This window comes from Apodemus sylvaticus, chromosome 2, assembly GCF_947179515.1.
Source record: "Apodemus sylvaticus chromosome 2, mApoSyl1.1, whole genome shotgun sequence".
Classification (NCBI taxonomy): domain Eukaryota; kingdom Metazoa; phylum Chordata; class Mammalia; order Rodentia; family Muridae; genus Apodemus; species Apodemus sylvaticus.
In genome coordinates, this window is record NC_067473.1 from 59,357,549 (window position 1) to 59,376,369 (window position 18,821).

The following is an 18,821-nucleotide window of genomic DNA, read 5'->3' on the forward strand; positions in this document are numbered from 1 at the left end:
GTTATGCCAGTCTGTGATGCCTGCTGGCATTGATAAGATCTCGACTGCGCAGAAGTGTGTCTTAGCAAGACGTCGCCTGGTGAAGCTGATCAACAATCGTGCCAGACTGCTGTCACTCTGTTCCTGTATCCTTCTGTGCCATGCCCGAGGACAGGCCCCAGAGTGTGCTGTGCTCACTCAGTCCTTACATTGTGCAGCTAGAGCTGTATGGGAAGGGATAGAATTACTGTCTTATGGCCTGTCTTTTTTGCCCAGTGAATACCTGTTGTGTTTCCGTACTGTTATTTTTATTCTCACCTTCTAGAGTAGCAAGGAGTACTTAATACCCAGACGCTTTCTGTCTGGGCAAGTGGCTAGAGCTCAGCAGCCTGTGGGCCTCACTCACCTCCCATAGCTCACTTGGTGGCTTTTTCTGAAGCATGTTCAGTGGGACTTCATCCCTGTCTCTTAGAGCAAGTTCCCATCCCTGTCTCTTAGAGCAAGTTCCCATCCCTGTCTCTTAGAGCAAGTTCCCATCCCTGTCTCTTAGAGCAAGTTCCCATCCCTGTCTCTTAGAGCAAGTTCCCATCCCTGTCTCTTAGAGCAAGTTCCCATCCCTGTCTCTTAGAGCAAGTTCCCATCCCTGTCTCTTAGAGCAAGTTCCCATCCCTGTCTCTTAGAGCAAGTTCCCATCCCTGTCTCTTAGAGCAAGTTCCCATCCCTGTCTCTTAGAGCAAGTTCCCATCCCTGTCTCTTAGAGCAAGTTCCCATCCCTGTCTCTTAGAGCAAGTTCCCATCCCTGTCTCTTAGAGCAAGTTCCCATCCCTGTCTCTTAGAGCAAGTTCCCATCCCTGTCTCTTAGAGCAAGTTCCCATCCCTGTCTCTTAGAGCAAGTTCTCATCCCTGTCTCTTAGAGCAAGTTCTCATCCCTGTCTCTTAGAGCAAGTTCCCATCCCTGTCTCTTAGAGCAAGTTCATGGTGGATAATTAAGCGCAGCCTCTTCCTTTTCTCCTTCCCAGAATCTGGTTTGTTAAAAAAAATACTTGATGACAGTCTTCTTTAATCGAGCTCCCAGATATCATCGAGACCTGCCTGTTTATTCTTTGGCGCCATCTGGAGTATTATTTGTTACATTGCACTCCAATGGATTCTCAAGATTCATTGTTTGCCTCTAGGACTTTATTTAAAAGCAGAAGACTACAAGGTGAGCTGTTCTCAAAACAGTTGAGCCAGAAATGTATATACATTTTAGGGTCCTGAAAAGCCAGATTTCCTTTCCCTTTTCCCCTTTCCCCTTTCTCCCTTCCTTTCCTTTCAGCAAGAAAGGTCTTGTTTTATTGTCCAGATGGGTCCTGGGCTTAATTTTGATCCAGTCTCCTGAGTAGCTGGACTGTGAATGTACACCACTAACTACTTTAAGTGACCTTAATTTTATGTGTCTCAGATTACTCAGTGGTTGAGTGCCGGAGAGCTAAATAGTAAACAGTAAAATAGTAAATAGTAAAGCTAAATAGTAAAGCTAAATAGCCTTTTTATCTTATTTCTGCCCGTGAGGAATGATTCTGGGGCCCGTTCATGGGTTGTCCTTCATTTTCCTGTAGTGGGTTTCCCTCAGCTGTAGAGTCAGTCATATCACAGCTAATTTTCTAGAAGCCTCGATCCAGGCCATTGTTTGTGTGCTGGGGTGGGCCTGAGACAATGAGCGTGCATTAGACTCCTAGGGAGGGAGGCCCATCCTGGGCTGAGACAATGAGCGTGCATTAGACTCCTAGGGAGGGAGGCCCATCCTGGGCTGGGTGTGTTTCTCAGGCTTCCCCAGTTCCAAGCTCAGCCCCAGGCCCTCGTCACACTGTGATCATGTGCAGTGCCTCTGCTGTGCAGGAAATGCACTCGCAAAGCTGCTTCACCATCTCTCTGACCTCCAGATTCCTTTTCCTCAGAACCCAATTTGGACTTGAGAAATAGCCTGGCCCAAGTGAACCAACATGATATAGACCAGGTAAGGATCGGCCATCGTGGTCTCTCCTCTGTAGGAGGAAAGCCTGGCTGTTGTTAAAGTAGAAAGTAAGCGTTTCCTTTCATTTCCTTAAGATGCTTTTTGGTTGTTTTTGTTTTTTGGATTTAGTTTTTCGACACAGGGTTTCTCTATGTAGCCCTGGCTGTCCTGGAACTTACTCTGTAGACCAGGCTGGCCTCGAACTCAGAAATCCGCCTGCCTCTGCCTCCCAGAGTGCTGGGATTACAGGTGTGCCACCGCCCGGCAAGACACTTTTTTTTTTTAAAGAATTTTTATTATATATAAATATATGTGAAAGTGTCTTTGTATGTGTATGTGTACCATGTGTGTGCCTGACACTCTGTTAGGCCATAAGTGTGCTTCATATCCCCTGGAACTGGAGTTAGAGGTGCCTGATATGGATACGAGAAACTGAACCCTGGTTCTCTGTAAGAGTGGCTGGCAAGTGTTCTTAACAGCATAGTATCTAGCCTGGCACTTAACAAAAAAAAAAAAAAAGACATTTATTTTATGTATGTATGTGTTTTGCACCACATGTGTGTCTGTTGCCCACAGAAATCAGAAAAGGGCATGAGGATTGACAGAGGTTGTGAGCTGCCATGTGGGTGCTGGGAACTGATCCCAGGTCCTCTGGAAGAGGTGCTCTCAATCCCCTAACAACTGTTGGGATGATGTTTAGGAGCTATTTTTTTATATGTATGTCACTATATCAGCATCAACAATTGTTGCTATTTAAGATATGCCTTTAATTTATATACTTTTATACAGCAATTAAAACAGGAATTAAAACAAATACAGAATGACAAAAACATTCTGATGTAGAAATGTGAGTTTTAGGGTGTTTTTTGGCTTTTTGTTTTTTTGGTTTTTTTTTTTTTTTTTTTTTTGGTTTTTTTGTTTTTTATGCTTTTTGGTTTTTTTTGGTTTTTCAAGACAAGGTTTCTCGTTTCTCTGTATAGCTCTGGCTGTCCTGGAACTTACTCTGTAGACTAGGCTGGCCTCAAACTTAGAAGTTCGCCTGTCTCTGCCTTCCAAGTGCTGGGATTAAAGGCGTGCGCCACCACTGCCCAGCCAAAATATAAATTTTTGATGAATTTGGTACCCCATTACAAAGTCCTGATAGTATTTTACATTGGAGAGTGCCTTTTGTCAGTGTATGTGGGGTAGTGGTGGCGCTGGGTTTCTTTTTTTTTTTTTTTTTTTGGTTTTTTTGGTTTTGGTTTTTTTCGAGACAGGGTTTCTCTGTATTGTCCTGGAGCTCACTCTGTAGACCAGGCTGGCCGGCCTCATACTCAGAAATCCACCTGCCTCTGCCTCCTAGAGTGCTGGGATTACATAGGTGTGTGCCACCACTGCCTGGCAGTGCTGGGTTTCAAACCCAAGGCCTTGAGTGTGCCTGGCAGATGCTCTGAACTCACCTTACTTTATGTAAGAAAGACTGCATTACTGGATGTCCCAGGGTGGGTGGTACCCAAGGGCGTCTTCCCCTTTTCCTCAGAGAAGGGAAGAGGGTAGTAGAGGAGGGGTTTGTAGGGGCAGGACTGGGAGGAGAGCAGGGACAGGTGGGCGTGGCAATTAGGATGTAAAGTGAATACATTTTAAAAAGATTAAAGAAAATGAGATATGTAAGTGTTCTGAATGGGGAGACTTAGAACACAGTACCTGAGAAGCAACGTACTAACAAAGGGATATCTGTGCTACCTCCAGCTTCAGTCTGATGCCGTCAATGCTTTCGGAGAGTCGCTGCAGAAGAAACTTCTTGACATTGAAGGGTTATACTCAAAAGTCCGGTCCCGCTATAGTTTCATTCAGGCTCTTATCAGACGTATTCGTGGCCTGTTGAGGATACCAAGGAGCTGAGGACTGTGCTTTCTCGTCAGTGGAAGGGATGGACTAAAACCACCTCTTTTTTATAGATGACTTTATTTCTAAATTATGACCAAAAGATATTTTGCTATTTCTTTCTTTATATGTGGACATCTTTTCTGTAAATCTCTGCCTCATTTCACCCTCCCTGTGAACAATAAAATACTTTTTAAAAATAACTAAGGAAATGTGTGGTCAGTCTTTTGAAATTATTGAGACTCTTCACATGAAAATGTTTTGATGCTTATGGTTTTCCCATGGAGAGATTCTGAACAGCAGTTGATTTTCAGACATTGTGCTTCCTTGACACCTTTGTGATGCTTGGGTAACCCAGCAGAGTGGGCAGTGAACTACAGCCACACTTGTGCCGTGAAAACCAAGGACTTTCCTTTCCTGCATTGTAAGTGATGACAATCTGTCTGCTTCTTTGAAATATCGTCCTGAGTGAGGTAACGCAGACGCAAAAGGACATGGATAGTATGTACTAATAAGTGGATACTAGCCAAAAAGTATGGAATACCCAGGATGCAATCCACAGAACTCAAGAAGGTTAGCAAGCTGAAGGGCCACTTGGGAGGGAGAAGAAAGCAATCATAGGAGGCAGAGGGAGGGAGGGATTTAGAGGGGAGAGGGAGGGAAAAGGGGGCACGATCAGCAGGAGTGACTGCCAGGGCCAGCAGAATGAATGGAAGTTGGGGGGACCCTCTAGAATGTACCGGAGACCTGGGAGGTGAGAGACTCTCAGGACTCGAAGGGAGGGACCTTAGATAAAATACATGCCCTACAGTAGGGAGAAGGAACATAGAGTCCACCTCCAGTAGAAAGAATGGGCATCAAGTGGAGGAATGGGGTTGCCATCCCACAGTCAAAACTCTGACCCCGAATTGTTCCTGCCTGGAAGAACTGCAGGGATAAAAATGGAGAAGAAATTGAGGGAAAAGAGGTCCAGGGATAGGCCCAAATTGGAATCCATCTCAAGGGAATGCTCCAAGGCCTGACACTATTACTGATGCTATGGTGTGCCTGCACACACAGGAGCCTAGCATGGCTGCCCTCTGAGAGGCCCAACAAGCAGCTGACTGAGACAGAAGTAGATACACCCAACCATTGGACTTAAGTCAGGGACCTCTGTGGTTGAGAAAGGCTTGAATAAGTTGAGGAGGGCAACCCCATAGGAAGACCAGCAGTCCCAACTAATTTGGACCCCTGAGATATCTCAGACACAGCCACCAACCAGGCAGCATACACTTGCTGGTTATGAGCCCCGCCCCCACCCCCACCACACATATGCAGCAAAAGACTGCCTGGTCTGGACTCAGTGAGAGAACACACCTAACTCTCTAGAGATGAGACCCCAGAGAGTAGGGAGGCCTGGCGGGGGTGGGGGTGGGGTGGGGTAGGGACATCCTCTTGGACACGGGGTAAGAGGAATAGGACCAGGAGGTGGGTAATGACTGGACTATAAAAAAAAAATAAAAGTAATAAAAAAGGGGCTGGAGAGATGGCTCAGTGGTTAAGAGCACTAACTGCTCTTCCAAAAGTCCTGAGTTCAAATTCCAGCAACCACATAGTGGCTCACAACCATCCATAATGAGATCTGATGCCCTCTTCTGGTGCATGTGAAGACAGCTACAGTGTACTTGGATATAATAATAAATAAATCTTTAGGCTGATTGGAGAGAGCAGAGGTCCTGAATTCAAATTCCCAGCAACCACATGATGGCTCACAACCATCAGTACAGCTACAGTGTACTCATATACATAAAAATAAATCTTAAAAAATAAAAGAATGGTTATAATTCATCTGCCTATATTTTCATTAATGTGATTGCCACAGATGGAAAGATTACATAGTCACTGCTCTCCCTGTCCATTATTGGTTTCTCCTTCCATCAGCAGTTTTTTTTTTTTTCTTGGCTTTTTAGAGACAGGGTTTCTCTGTGTAGCCCTGGCTGTCCTGGAACTCTATAGACCAGGCTGGCCTCGAACTCAAAAATCTGCCTGCCTCTGCCTCCCAAGTGCTGGGATTAAAGGTGTGCACCACCTCTGCCCGGCTTACTTAGATCAGTGTATGTATTCCCTCAGTAGGGAGGGTTGTCTCGGCATGGGTCCCCTGAGGCACCCCTCTCCCCACACCCATAGAATACATTCTTACGCTTTCTCTTTTTATGATCACAACATGGAGAAACACAGAAATGGAGGGAAATTCTGATAAAGGGCTTGACCAGATACGGTGGAGGAGAAAGTTTGTTGTAGATAAAAGGGAGACAGCAAGAGGCAAGGACGACTGGAAGCCCAGAGGACTTGACCTTGACTGATCTGGGCTATAGAGAGAGGGGGGGAGGGGAAAAGAGGAGGGGAAAGGTGGCAGAATGAGGTACAGGGGTCCCAAAGACAAAGGAACAAAAGGTTTGTGTCTTAGTTTTACTGCTGTGAACAGACACCATGACCAAGGCAAAATGACATTTCATTGGGTCTGGCTTAACAGGTTCAGAGGTTCAGTCCATTGTCATCAAGGCAGAAGCATCTTCATCTGAAGGGAGCCAGGAACAGACTGGGCATGCTCAGGCATCTAGGAGGACGATCTCCAAGCCCATCCATCCCCACAGTGACACTTCCTCCAACAAGGTCACACCTTCTAATAGTGCTGGGATGAGCACAAGCAAACCATCACAGTTTGGGTAACCAAAATGGTTGGATTACATAAGGAAAAGCCTCAGGGGGAAAGGCAGCCCAGGCTCTGGGCTGCTGAGTTTAGGGTAGAGGGCTGCGTATGCCAGCCACACCCTGTAACAGATAAGGACTGAGGGATGCTGGGAGAGGACCAGGAGGCCAGGTCCACTTTGATGTATTAAATAGTCCTCTTAGCTATTGTCTCAGGGGTTGAGGCTTAGCATGCCCCACTAGACCCAGCCACGATTTGTTTTTCTGTTATTTGAAGCCAGAGTACCCCTTCACTAGATAAAGGTCAATTCCAAAAACTGAGAGCAAAGTGAGAAGGGCGGTTTTAATGTGCTCGTGTATGGGGGTGGCCAGCAGTGGGACAGGACAAGAGTGGATTCATCTTTGGTTCCTACATGGTAGATGATTTGCGCTCTGCTTGAGGCAGAAGTAAACTTCAGACAGATTAGGTGGTTACTGGTGGCTGCTGCAGTCACTACTTGGATCCAGTTGTGCCAGACTCCGAAGATCTCGCTCCATCATCTATCACGGGTCTGAGGACTACCCTTAACCTGGCTGCATAGCACACTCGTGGGCTTTTGAAAAATGGAAACTTTCCCTCCTTTCGTCTGAGAGTCAGCCGTGGCGGGGATTCCTGTGGACTTTGTAAAGGCTCCCAGAAGAGTGAGTTGCTCACGGCATGGAACCCGCTACCTCACCTCCACCCTGGTTTAGTAGGCCAAGGAGCCCCAAGTCTCACTGTGCTAACACAATAGCCAGCGACCTTGTAATGTGAGTTCACTCCAGCTTCCGTCTAAAGACCTAGGTGTGCACCTCGCCCTCTTGTTTCCCGAGATGGCCGTCAGAGGGCGCTGCGGCTCCGCGAGTCGCTTCCGGGAATAGAGGGGCGGGGCAGGGCGGGGCGGGGTGTAAACCGGAACCTGGCGGCGGGTTCCGCCCTCGCGCTGGGGAGGAGTCCCGGAGCAGAGCTGGAGCCGAAGCACCTTTCACACCCTCCTCGCCCTCCCCACCGACATCATGCTCCAGTTCCTGGTGAGTGGGGCCTCCGATGATCGGGCCCCGCGGTCGCCTCGTCCTCCCGGGGCCCCGGATCGGCGGTGCACGGCTCTCCAGTCGGGGCTCGAGCCGGTCGTCGCCCCTCGGGTTTGCAGTTTTCCTCTGGCCTCCTCCTAAGTCCTTGGGTCTTTGCCTGGGTTTATACGCAGCCATTCAAGTTCCGAAAACTTTGGGGTGTCAGAGATATTATTGCGTTTTCAAAAACAACTTACTGTGAGCTCTTTGCGTAATCCTCGTAGTAAGTTTTTTTCGGAGAAGTCCTTAATGACTTGTCTCCTGTCCTCTCCCCACGATCCCCCTTAGACCCCATCTATTATATGCGACTTTTTGAGGCCCTAGAGTGCCTTTCACACGCCACTGCATTAGTCAGCCATCTCACGAGGTCGGAGCGAGAGATCCACAGTCCCCTCCCTCTTCAGGCCATGACAGTTCGCCCGCTTCAAGGAGTGAGTCAGACTGCCTTAGAAGTCGCTCTCCCTCCCCACACCCTTTCAAGTCTCCTTTTTGAGCTAACACGTTTTTCTGGCAAAAAATCAAGCATTTCTAAAATTGCCTGTTGAGGATTCTAGGAAAACTTGCCAGTCAAACTTTCAGATGAAAGTTTTCAAACACTTTCAGATGAAAGCGTTTCACCATCTAATTCTAATAAAGCAGATATCCTCTTTCTTTCAGATGGTGAGTGGCTACCTGGTGCTCCGAGAATGAGTTGCTTTTTAATCCCGTTAGGCTAAACAAGATTGTTTACATAAACTGCCCTACAAAGACTCAGTTGCCTCTGGGGGGTTTCTCTAGTGTCCTAACTAGGCCTTACTTTAGGAGGTAGGAGTAATTAACAGTAATTTACTTATTAGGAATCACTTTTAAAAGCAGCATCAACCAGCTAGTGTAAGGTGACATGATTGACCCTTCCCCTGCATTTGTTGCTCATTGATAAGTAGGGAGAACTAATTCAATATACACTTAACTTTTTAAGTGCTTTGCTGAATGAGTCTATTTGGTGCAGGACTAAACTGCTCCGTACTTACATGGGTTTTGATTGGGAAATTCAAATTTTCAACTTTTAAAGAGAGATGCCGAAGCCATTAGATTCTTAGCTCAAAAGCAACCGGTGTTCCGTCTCTTGCCCAGGGTCTGTCTCCTCTCCATTGCTTTCGTGGAAACAGATGTACAGTGGTGGAATCAACTTACCTCTTGTGGAACTTGGTCAAACACTTAATTTCTGCAAATCTTGCCTTTTACATTATCCATTTCAAGTGTTTTCTAATGTTTAAGAGTTTAGACTCTAGAGTCACATTTGAATTTGTCCCCTATCCTTAATCTCAAGATGTCTGTGTGTGTGTTGGGGGGGTTGGGCAGCTTATTTAAATTTTCTATGTTTCAGATTGCACCTTGTGAGGTTTCTGAGGGAGCCAATGCGTTAAACACTTAAACATTAGCACTTACTAACGGTTGAGATACTGCCCTTTCTCTTCCATAAGGTATCAGACTTGGGAACAGGCCTCCCACCCACAGAGGATAGGCGAGGGTTGGGTCTATGGAATGGTCCCAAGCTCTTTGCTTTGATGATGCCGGGCAGCTGGATACTTTGTAACCTCTAAGATGTTACCTAAGTTGTTACCTACGGGGCTCTTTAAACTTGCCTTTGTTTGTGTTGCTTGTGGGTCCCTTTTCCCTCTTATTAAAACGGATACCCATCACCCCTGTTTTCACACTGCACTCCACAGCTTGCTCCTAGCTTGGCCGAAGTTCTTTTAAGGAACACTTAGATGGGAATTGGACTGTGAGCACTGCTGTGTCATGGCACCTGAACACTGCTACGGTTTCTGTTCCTCTTACCCCTGGGACCCAGCAGCAGCTGCTAACTTAAATCCCCTCCTCCTAACTCACCCCCATTCAGCTTCTGGGGCCTGTGTACTGTGCTGACTAGGTTCTGTCATGTGACAGCTCAGAACTGCAGAGTGAGGGTGACTGGTCTCCGCTCGTGCAGAGGGGACCATATCTGGGTGTAGCAGTTGGGAGGCTCTCTCCCTGTCTCTAATCTTGTCACTGGCTGCTTGCTTCTGCTCTTAGTTCCCGTGAACTGCTCAAGTCCTGAGCTCCCGTGCTCCTTAAACTTACCCTTAGGGAGCAGACTCCTCCTTAAGCCAGCGCCTTTCACATTGGCTTCCAGAACAGCCTGGAGTCCCTCTGTGCTTCCAGATCCCTAGTATCAACTGTCTCTCCTTTGCCTTTCTCTCAGCCGTTCCTCATCTGCATTGAGTATCCCTACTTTCCCAGTCCTTTCCCCACACTTAACTCTCACATTTGAAGTGTTGACATCTTTCTTTTATCGTTTTATCCATTAAAACTTTTACTGTTGATGTTATATGCCTGACACATGTGTTCACTAGTTTATCAAGTCTTAGAATCATGTGATACAGTAGGTGCATCTTCAGCACAGCAAAGATAAATTACATCCATTTATCTATCGATTACTGTGTATGCCTCTCCTGGGGGGGGGGGGCAGGGCGGACATGCAGGGGGGCGGGGCGGACATGCTGGTGTAGAGGGCTGGCGACAGCTTCCAGCAGTTGGGTCTCCTTCCCTCACGGGTTCTGGGGATTGAACTCAAGTTGCCAGGCTTGCTGGCATGGGTGTTACCCATTTTCCAGACCAGACCTGCTGTATAGTCTTGAGTAGGATCTTTAATTGCTCCGTGCCTCAGTTTCCCCAGCATGACCCTGGGCAGTAATGGTGGTTGCTCCATGTCTGCGTGCTTGTGAGGATCAAGAGGCCATGGAAGAGTTAGAACATTACCTTTCAGGTAGGTCATCAGGTCTCTCACAAAAGCCTGCTCTGTTCAGAGTGTTCTTTCCTCCGTTGTGGAACTCAGGCTGTGAACTAACAGGGTTCTCCAGTCTGGCTGACTTGCTGCCGCTTCCCCTCACTACTAAAGGATTTAGTTTGGGATATAAAGGGGACTTAGTCAATAAGCAGTGACTGACTTCGTTTGCAGTCACCCCTGCATTATGCTGGTCGCATCTGCCTGGTTAACTAACCGCGGATGGGAAACCTTAGAAGATAGTTGCACAGGTGTGGTACATGTACAGCTTTTCCTTGCTGTCCCTGAACAGCGCAGTGGGATAGGCTGCCCCGGGCCCTCCATTGCCGTGGGTCTTGTGAGTGATCAAGAGGGTTAGAGTGTGTTGGGGGATATGGGTGGGTCCCTGTGCAGTTGTACGACCTGCTTGAATAGCTGCAGATGTTGGTGTGGGGGTGTCCTGGAATGGGTCCCCCTCATTAATTTTCCGTCTTCTGTTTTTACTTCATTCTACTGTTGGTTGTAAGATAGTGGAATCTTTGTTCCAGCTTGTTTTAGAGCAGGCAAACCAGTATACTTTTCCCAGAAAGATTTCATGTGCTTCTATTGAATATTGGCACTGATAGTTCTTTTTTTCTTTTATTTTCTAAGAAATATTACTGAATATAAAACATAGCATGCTTTTCTAGGAAGCATTGAAGGTCTTTAACCCTAGCAAGGTTTTGCTTTAATGCACAGACTGTAGATTTTTTTTTTCTTTACTACGAAACATTTGGTGATAGTCTTCACACTGACACAGAAATGGCAGTGTGTGTACTGTTCTTTTGAATCTGAATTTAAGAATACTGTTACCATGGCTGGAGAGATGCCTCAGCTGTCGAGAGCACTCACTGGTAGCTCTTCCCGAGGATCTGGGTTTGATTGGCCGTACACTGATAGAAACTCGCAGCATCTGTCACTCCAATCCTAGGGGATCTGGTGTTCTCTTTGGCCTCTGTGCACACCGCACGCACGTGGTGTTTGTTATACACGTGGGCAGAACACCCGTACAGGTAAAAATAAGTAACATTTTAAAACATTTTATCAACTTAGCTTTTTATTAGGTCTAGTTAGTTAATGTATAGTTTTGAGTTGTAGATGCTTTTACCATAAACCAAATGCCATTTTTAGGTTTCCTTTTCAATGTTTGCTAGCATGGGTCTATATTTGCTTAATGATTTTTTTTTTTTAAAGATTTTGTTATTTTAAGTGTGCTTGCGCTCAGGGCAGAGATGTTAGGTTCTCTGGTGAGTTGCAGGTAGTCATGAGTTGAGGTGGTCATGGTGTGTGTGCCAAGACTGAGCTTGTCCTCTGAGTGTGGCATGGGCTCTGAGGCGCTGAGCCATCTTCTCCAGCACCCCTGCCCCCTTATTTCATAGATTCTTAAACCCTTATCAGTAACTTGGGCTTGGGTGTTGTTTTTTGTTTGTTTGTTTTGTTTTTTGTTTTGTTTTGTTTTTTTGAGACAGGGTTTCTCTCTGTAACCCTGGCTGTCCTGGAACTCACTCTGTAGAACAGGCTGGCCTCGAACTCAGAAATCTGCCTGCCTCTGCCTCCCAAGTGCTGGGACTAAAGGCATGCACCACTACCGCCTGGCGGGTGTGTTATTTTTTTGAAAATATAGTTTGATGAGTCACATTCGGACTTGTCAGCCACTTTGAGGTTTTGCCAGGAGCCATCCCAGATAAACACTGTGGTTTTATTTGCTGGTCTGGAGACACAACTTTCTGAAAGGGAGGGGCCTGACAGATGACAGCTACATCGGTTTTGGAGTAGGCTCTGTGCCTTTTACCAGAGCTTTTTAGTGTTAATGGACAAAGCATTGTTTACCGATCTCTTTGTGTGTTAAAAGAAAATGGTACACTTAGAATAATTCAGATTTCTCATGTGCAGACTCCTCCATTTACTGGTTCTCTTTTGTTCCTCTGGAATTTCCATTCTTTCTAACAAAGTCCAGTTTGGAAGCCAAGAAGTTGTCTTTGGTTTCTTCTGTTTCACCCCAGGTAGTTGAGATTACATTACCAAATTTTGTTTTTGTTTGTTTGTTTGCTTGCTTGTTTTTTTTTTTTTTGTTTTGTTTTGTTTTTTTTGGCAATGAGACAAAGTTCACCCATTTAATGTATATAATCCAGCGACTTTACTGTGCGTTCAGAGATTGTGTAATGTCTCATTTTACATAAAAAGAAGCTGTATAATATAAGGAGTCATTTATCATTCCCCTCTCAACCTGGACAGCCAACAGTTGATTTTGTATCACTATGGAATGGCTATTTTGAATATATTTTTTGACCTAGAATCATATAACATCTGGTCCTTTCTGACCGCCCTCGAGCACACTTCACAGCTTCTCTCTAGAGAACGTGGAGCCCTGAGTGCGCCATTTCCCGTTATGATGAGAACGTGTCACTCAGCCCTCCAGTCGCTTCTGCCCTTGGTTGTTAGGAGCGGCTGAGCCAGGAACACTGAGGCGGGCATTTTTGTGGGGGTTCATGTTCTACCTTTGGGTGCATGCCACTGGAGTTGTCACATCATATCACTGTGCACGCAGCTCTCTGAGAAGTGGCTAGATGGGTTCCAGAGTAGGCACGAGCTGTAGGCCAGTGGAGGACAAAGACCTCCAGCCCATGTCTTGCCAACATTTGTTGTTCGTTTTGTTTCGTTGTTTTTGAGTAAAGCCATCTTAGAGGGTGTGCCGTGGCTCCGCATGGTTTTGATTTTCGTTTCCTCAATGACTAACTCATGTCAAACATCTCGAGGGCTTGTTGACTGTGTGTCTTTGGAGAAATCCACTCACAGCTTTTGCCCACTTTTTAAATTGAATTATGTTTCTCTCTCATTTAATTGTTAAAGATCTTTATTCTGGGTAAAAATGCCATCAGGTTATGATTTGCAAATAATTCTATTTTGTGGTTTGTCCTCTCTGACATTATTATTTGAAGGGCAAACATTTTTGCATTTTTATTTCGTGAGTGTCTGTGTACATGGCTATGCAGGGCAGACTGCTGGGCTGTGCGTGCAGATGTAGAGGTTTAGATTTACTTTTCTCATCTGTTCCTACCTGTCGACCATCTCCTGAAGCACACCCGCTTTCCTGACCTCCTGGGTGCTCTGTCATTCTCCTGACTGAGTGACGCTCTTCACACTGGACTCTGCATCATGTTCAGAACATCTTGTTGTAGATCTGGTAGTATTCTGAAACTGGAACGGGGTTCCACTTAGAGAGGCCCTGGGTTTTGTTTTGTGTTCAAAAATAACTGTTCCCTTTTCTGCCCCAATGCTTGGTGACATTGCCAAAATAGAACCACGCTAGGTAGCCTGTGTTTCTTTTGAGACACACGTAGTAGGAATTAGGAATTCCAGTCTGAACTGGACCATTCCAGTGTTGGGCTGTTTAAGACAGGAGGAAGCTTGGCAGAGCTGGAACAGGTTGAGTGGCCACCTGCAGGCAGTCCCTCATAGTCAGACTTGCAGTGTTGCTGCTTCTCACGGGTCCTCATCCCAGTTAGGATTAACATCATCAAGGATTCTTTCCCTCTCCTTTTAAATTTTGTCTCAAAATTAATTATCTGTCTGTATTTTATAAAGTTGTGTTTTGAATCTACTAAAGTAAAAAAAAATGTAATTCTGATTCTTACTGCTACCTTGGTAATGACTTTTAAAAACATCAGAAAATGGTTACCAACTAGAAACTAGGTAGCTTCTTTTATGTTTCTTGCTAACAACTAACCAATTTAAAGTTGCCTTTGGATTTAAAAGGTTAAGTATAAGACAGACCCAATTGTATTTCTTGTTTTTTTGTTCTTTCTCCCATTAGGGTTTATTGTTACTATTTTTAATGGTGGCAGTGTTTTTCGGTATGTTCACTGGCCTGTGGACACCGGCAGAGGGCAGAATAAGGTGTTGACTCCTGGAGTGGGAGCCAGTTGTGAGCTGACTGGGTGATGGGAACTGAACTCTGGCCCTCTGGTCCTCCGAAGTGTTTCTTAACTGCCGAGACATCTCCCCAGTGCCGCCATCTGTATCCTTGCTTCACCTGCATCTCGTTGGATGCTCAGAGAGGCACCGCATGTGTGACTGATGGGACAGTTAATGCTGTTCTTTGATTTCTGTCTTAACTTCTCTATTGAGACAGAGTAGAAGCAACACCATTTAAATAAAATAACGGGGAAAAGAGATAGGTGCCAATTTGAATTTATTAAGTTAGAAATTAGTCCACAGTTGCAAGCTCTGAATTAAAATGTCGCTAGAGGAAATCAGAATTATCATTAAAATGCACAGCTGTGGAACTCCGGCCCATTTGTGAAAGTAGTCTACATCTTCAGGAGAATACTCACCCAATGGCATAAATATTTACAGTTCTCTAAAAGTTGCTCCTGCCCCTTTGTCATTGAATGGGAGCCACAGCCCTTAAGTGTCCTGCCCTTTAGTCCCCACCCTTGGCCTTGCGCTAGGCTCAGAGTTTCCTGTTCTTCTCTGCCCTTGTGGATCTGAGTTCCTAAGTAACTCAAGCTGTCTGCTGCTGATTAGGGCAAACCACTGGAGTTCTTTTGAAATAAGGAGAGACTAAACTCTGAAAGCCCCTTTATTTTCTATGCTTTTTTGATTCAAATGGGTTTTTGTTGTTGTTTTGAGAGCAAGTCTTGTGTGGGGGTGAGACTTTGTCTGTGTAGCTGGCACTCTCTGTGTAGACCAGGATGGCCTCTCCCTGCCAAGGATCTCCCCCCACCTCTGTATCCTGAATGCTGATGGCCAGTGTGGGCCCCCATGCCCAGCACCAGTGGAGTAACAGCACCTACAACAAACAGTGACCACGTCAGAACACTGGCTTCCAGACCTCCATTCAGGCCTTTATGGGGACTTTCAGGGGCAGGGAAACGTGCCCAAAGCCACTGTTTATTCTGTTCTAATGTTGGTGCGCGACATATGTGTGTGTGATTGTTTCATAGAAGAAAGACGCGACTTCTATGTTGTATGCAGCCCTACGCTGAGAACCTGAGTGTTCACTCACCATGCACTTGGGAGCGCGTAGCCTGTGATGGGCTTTGTCTGCAGTGTAACTCTCCTGTTCTGTTCTTTCAGCTTGGATTTACTCTGGGCAACGTGGTTGGAATGTATCTGGCTCAGAACTATGATGTAAGTGGCTACATTTTTGTCTTTCTTGGCTTCCTGTAACCTTTTCATAGTTACTTTTCTCTCTTAAGGTGCAGTTTGCCTACTGGCATAAATGAGGTCTGTAAACATGACTCCTTAATTTTTTAGAAAGCTTTTTTGTTGTTTGAAAAGGTAACTGAACTCCCAAAGGCGCATAATCCCAGGGAACTGGATGTGGACTTAGAGAGCGGGGCTCGTGGCAGGAAGGCGGGTTGGTAAAGTGAGGAGTTACATCCACCTCACTGCTGGTGGATGAGGGAGGAGGGGTGGGAAACGGTGTCACAGCAGAGGAGCCCCGAATGGGCTTCAGAGAGACACGGGATTATAATTTCTTCTGTACCAAGGGACGGGGGCTTTATTGCTTTATTATTGCCTATAGATACACTTCTTTTAGCTGGCACTTGAGTGTGTATCTACAGGGAGAGCTGGGCCCGGCTTTCAGAGAGGGAATATAAATCTAATGCTCGTAGCTTATGTATATAGATGTAGGTATGAGCCAAGCGGATACCACTGAGTAGGTCTTCAGAGGAAACCAAACCTTGGCAAAGCCCTTTGTTCTTAAGATCCGGGAAAGATACTGGTTAGCCTTTCTAGTCTTTCTATCTATAGCTAAGTTATAATGTTCCGTTTTTTCTTTTTAAAGATGCCAAACCTGGCTAAAAAACTTGAAGAGATTAAAAAGGACCTGGAAGCCAAGAAGAAGCCCCCTAGTTCCTGATGCCTGCCTACTACTGCATTCTGGACCCACCAACTCCGTCCTGGGGGCCCTGCCTCCTTCATAGCCACGTCCAAAGCTGTGTTCCTCTTTGGTCTCAGACCCTGTGTGTTGCCTCAGATCCAACTTGGGCCAGAAGTCCAGTCAGCTCTACGTTTCCAGCATCTCCCCTTCGCCTGTATCTTCTGTTCAGCTGCTTCTGGGTCCTAAGACTGGAACTACGGTGCTAAGTTAGCAACCACAACCGTAACTAGTGCTCACCTATGCCTTGGGAGTCCTACCACCTGTTGTCCAGAAATGAATGGATTTGGATAGCGGCTGTGGATGTACTGTCTAAGCAGTGATAACAGCAGCTTGCTAGACAAACTAAATTTTGTTAAAGTAATTAAAATTAGTATCTTCGAGTAAGTTTCTGGTGAATTAATCCATTTATTATATATTGTTATCAAGGAGCTCCATGATTGACAATTTAACCAATAAATCATTTGCTGGTCATTAACAAGAAACTATTTTATGAATTCTGTAAAAAAAAAAAAAAAAAAAAAAAACTAAAAAAACCAAAACAAAAACCCCCCAAATCAGGAAAATTTAAACATGCAAAGTGACTGCTGTCTGAGTACAGTTCAGCATATTTAGTCTGTGTTTTTCCTTAATGTTACGTTTGCACTGAGTCTGCGGTCAAAGAATCATTCTTTATGCTGGCTTTGTGCTTTTTGTCTCTCCCTTTCGTTTTTTGTTTTAACACAGTGTCATGAAGCCCATGCTCTATAGTCAATGATCCTCCTGCCTCTGCCTCTCGGGTGGGGATCATATGTGTGCACCACCATGCCCAGCCGGGTGGGGATCATATGTGTGCACCACCATGCCCAGCTGCCCTTCTTAAAGCTCTTTTTCTTTTTCTCTCATCTCCTTGTGTTTTGAGACAGGGCCTCACTATGTAGCCCCAGTTGGCCTGGAACTCACTATGTAGACCAGGCTGGCTTCATGCTCACAGAGGTCTGTCACCCTTTGCCCTCTGAGGGCTGGGGTTAAAGGCCGAGCCATCATGCTTGGCTTGCTTTTTTATTCTTAATGGAGAGCATCCCCTGTCAGCAGGTTAACAACCTTACCCCTTCCTTTGCTGTGTGCAATTCCACTGAATGGGTGTTTCTTAATTGAATGTGCTACTGACAGTGCTTGGGTTGTTGTTTAGTGGGTGTGGTCATAGCACTGAACCTGCTGTCCAGAGTAGACTTTCACAGTCTAGTTTGCTAAGACACGGTGTCTTGTTTCAGAGGACATGTGGGGCAGCTTCACTGACAACACCTTTTTGAAGATATATTTTAGCAGACCATAGGTTGCAAGGATTAGTTCGAGACACCTGCTTTTAGGAAGTGACAGCAGTGATCCCATATGGGAGTCAGAACATGGTGCTGCTACTTAGAGATACATTCTATCCGTGTAAAGGTCATCCCTTTATGCCTGACCAGGTTGGCTTCTCCCTAGCAGTGGGGAGAGGGCAAGTGGTGTGGTTCTTCTGAGACTTTGTAACACCTACCTCATGGGGTTCCCTGGGGAACAGTGAGCTGATGTTACTGTTAGACTGTGCTTTGCAAACTGTCCAATAACTAGTAGATACCAGCTGGAAAAGTCTACCATACTACTTTTCATATTTCTGCAGTCACTTTGGAACCGATTCCTGAATCATGTACAGCGTGGTAGTATAGTCTGTGGTTAGTCTCTTGGATATTAATGAGAATACACAGTATCCGGGATCTGTTGTCACAAGACTTGATTGTGAATGCCTAGGTCATTAGCAGAATGAAGGGCAGCCTCAAAGAAGAAAGGTGTGTCACCCTTGAGGATATTCAGAATGCCGAATGGAGGCTTACTTAGCAAGCTGTTTGCAGAAAAGAACCATGGTGACAGCACTGTCTAACGTGCCTTGGAGATGATGGACTTGAGATCAGAGGAGGTTAGGTCTTTATGTAATAAAGATTTATTTTTATAATCTTCACGTGTGTTTCTGCATGCGGGTATGTTTATGTGAGTGCAGATACCCTGTGGAGACAAGAGGGTCAGGTCCCTTGGAGCTGAAGTTACAGATGGTCGTTGGCCACCTGATGGGGCTGCTGGGAACTGAACCCTGGTCCTCTGCATGAACAGCAAACACTGTTAACACTGAGCCATCTCTTCAGTCCCAAGGTCTATTTATATTATGTAGTCAAACTCTTGGGGACTCTGGGCTTTCCTCAGAAGTGCCAAACCTTACCTTTACTGATAGAATTGTTTCTATAAGGGGAGCCTTCTTAATTTTTGGTGTTACCATAGAAATGGGTGCACAGTTAATACAGGCTAGTCACACGTTTACTGTTTAGGTACATTCTCCAGTTTTTTTGCTGTATTTTTTTTTCTGATCCAGGGCACAGACCATTGCCCATGCTATGAAAGCACTGTTCTACAGACAGCCACATCCCCAGCCCTGGCTTTCTGTTCTGTAGCAGTGAAGGTAGCTCAGGTCCTGGGCAAGTCATTGG

General features: G+C 45.7%; 2 protein-coding genes across 7 annotated transcripts in view; both read left to right on the forward strand.

Annotated features, from left to right (window-relative positions):
* Window positions 1-4,037, forward strand: part of Nup205 (nucleoporin 205) — a 66,326-nt gene extending 62,289 nt beyond the window's left edge. For 4 of the 6 annotated variants that reach the window (XM_052173441.1, XM_052173442.1, XM_052173438.1 and 1 more), the window contains exons 40-43: window positions 2-125; window positions 1,055-1,183; window positions 1,905-1,978; window positions 3,704-4,037. In XM_052173441.1, the coding sequence (XP_052029401.1) occupies window positions 2-125; window positions 1,055-1,183; window positions 1,905-1,978; window positions 3,704-3,856 (480 nt within the window). In that variant the 3' untranslated portion in view covers window positions 3,857-4,037. The remainder of the gene's footprint in view (window position 1; window positions 126-1,054; window positions 1,184-1,904; window positions 1,979-3,703) is intronic. The other 2 variants (XM_052173443.1, XM_052173440.1) reach the window with 1 other exon arrangement.
* A 3,426-nt stretch (window positions 4,038-7,463) lies between these two features.
* Window positions 7,464-16,713, forward strand: Stmp1 (short transmembrane mitochondrial protein 1). The gene is made up of 3 exons (XM_052173444.1): window positions 7,464-7,576; window positions 15,519-15,572; window positions 16,234-16,713. Exons 1-3 carry the CDS (start codon window positions 7,562-7,564, stop codon window positions 16,306-16,308), a joined length of 144 nt encoding a protein of 47 aa, XP_052029404.1. The 5' UTR covers window positions 7,464-7,561; the 3' UTR covers window positions 16,309-16,713.
* Window positions 16,714-18,821: the final 2,108 nt, after the last annotated feature.

Bases quoted from the DNA above. Each gene is read 5' to 3' on its own strand.
- Stmp1 (XM_052173444.1), top strand. The intron at 15,573-16,233 runs GTAAGTGGCTAC...TTCTTTTTAAAG, and splicing joins ATCTGGCTCAGAACTATGAT to ATGCCAAACCTGGCTAAAAA.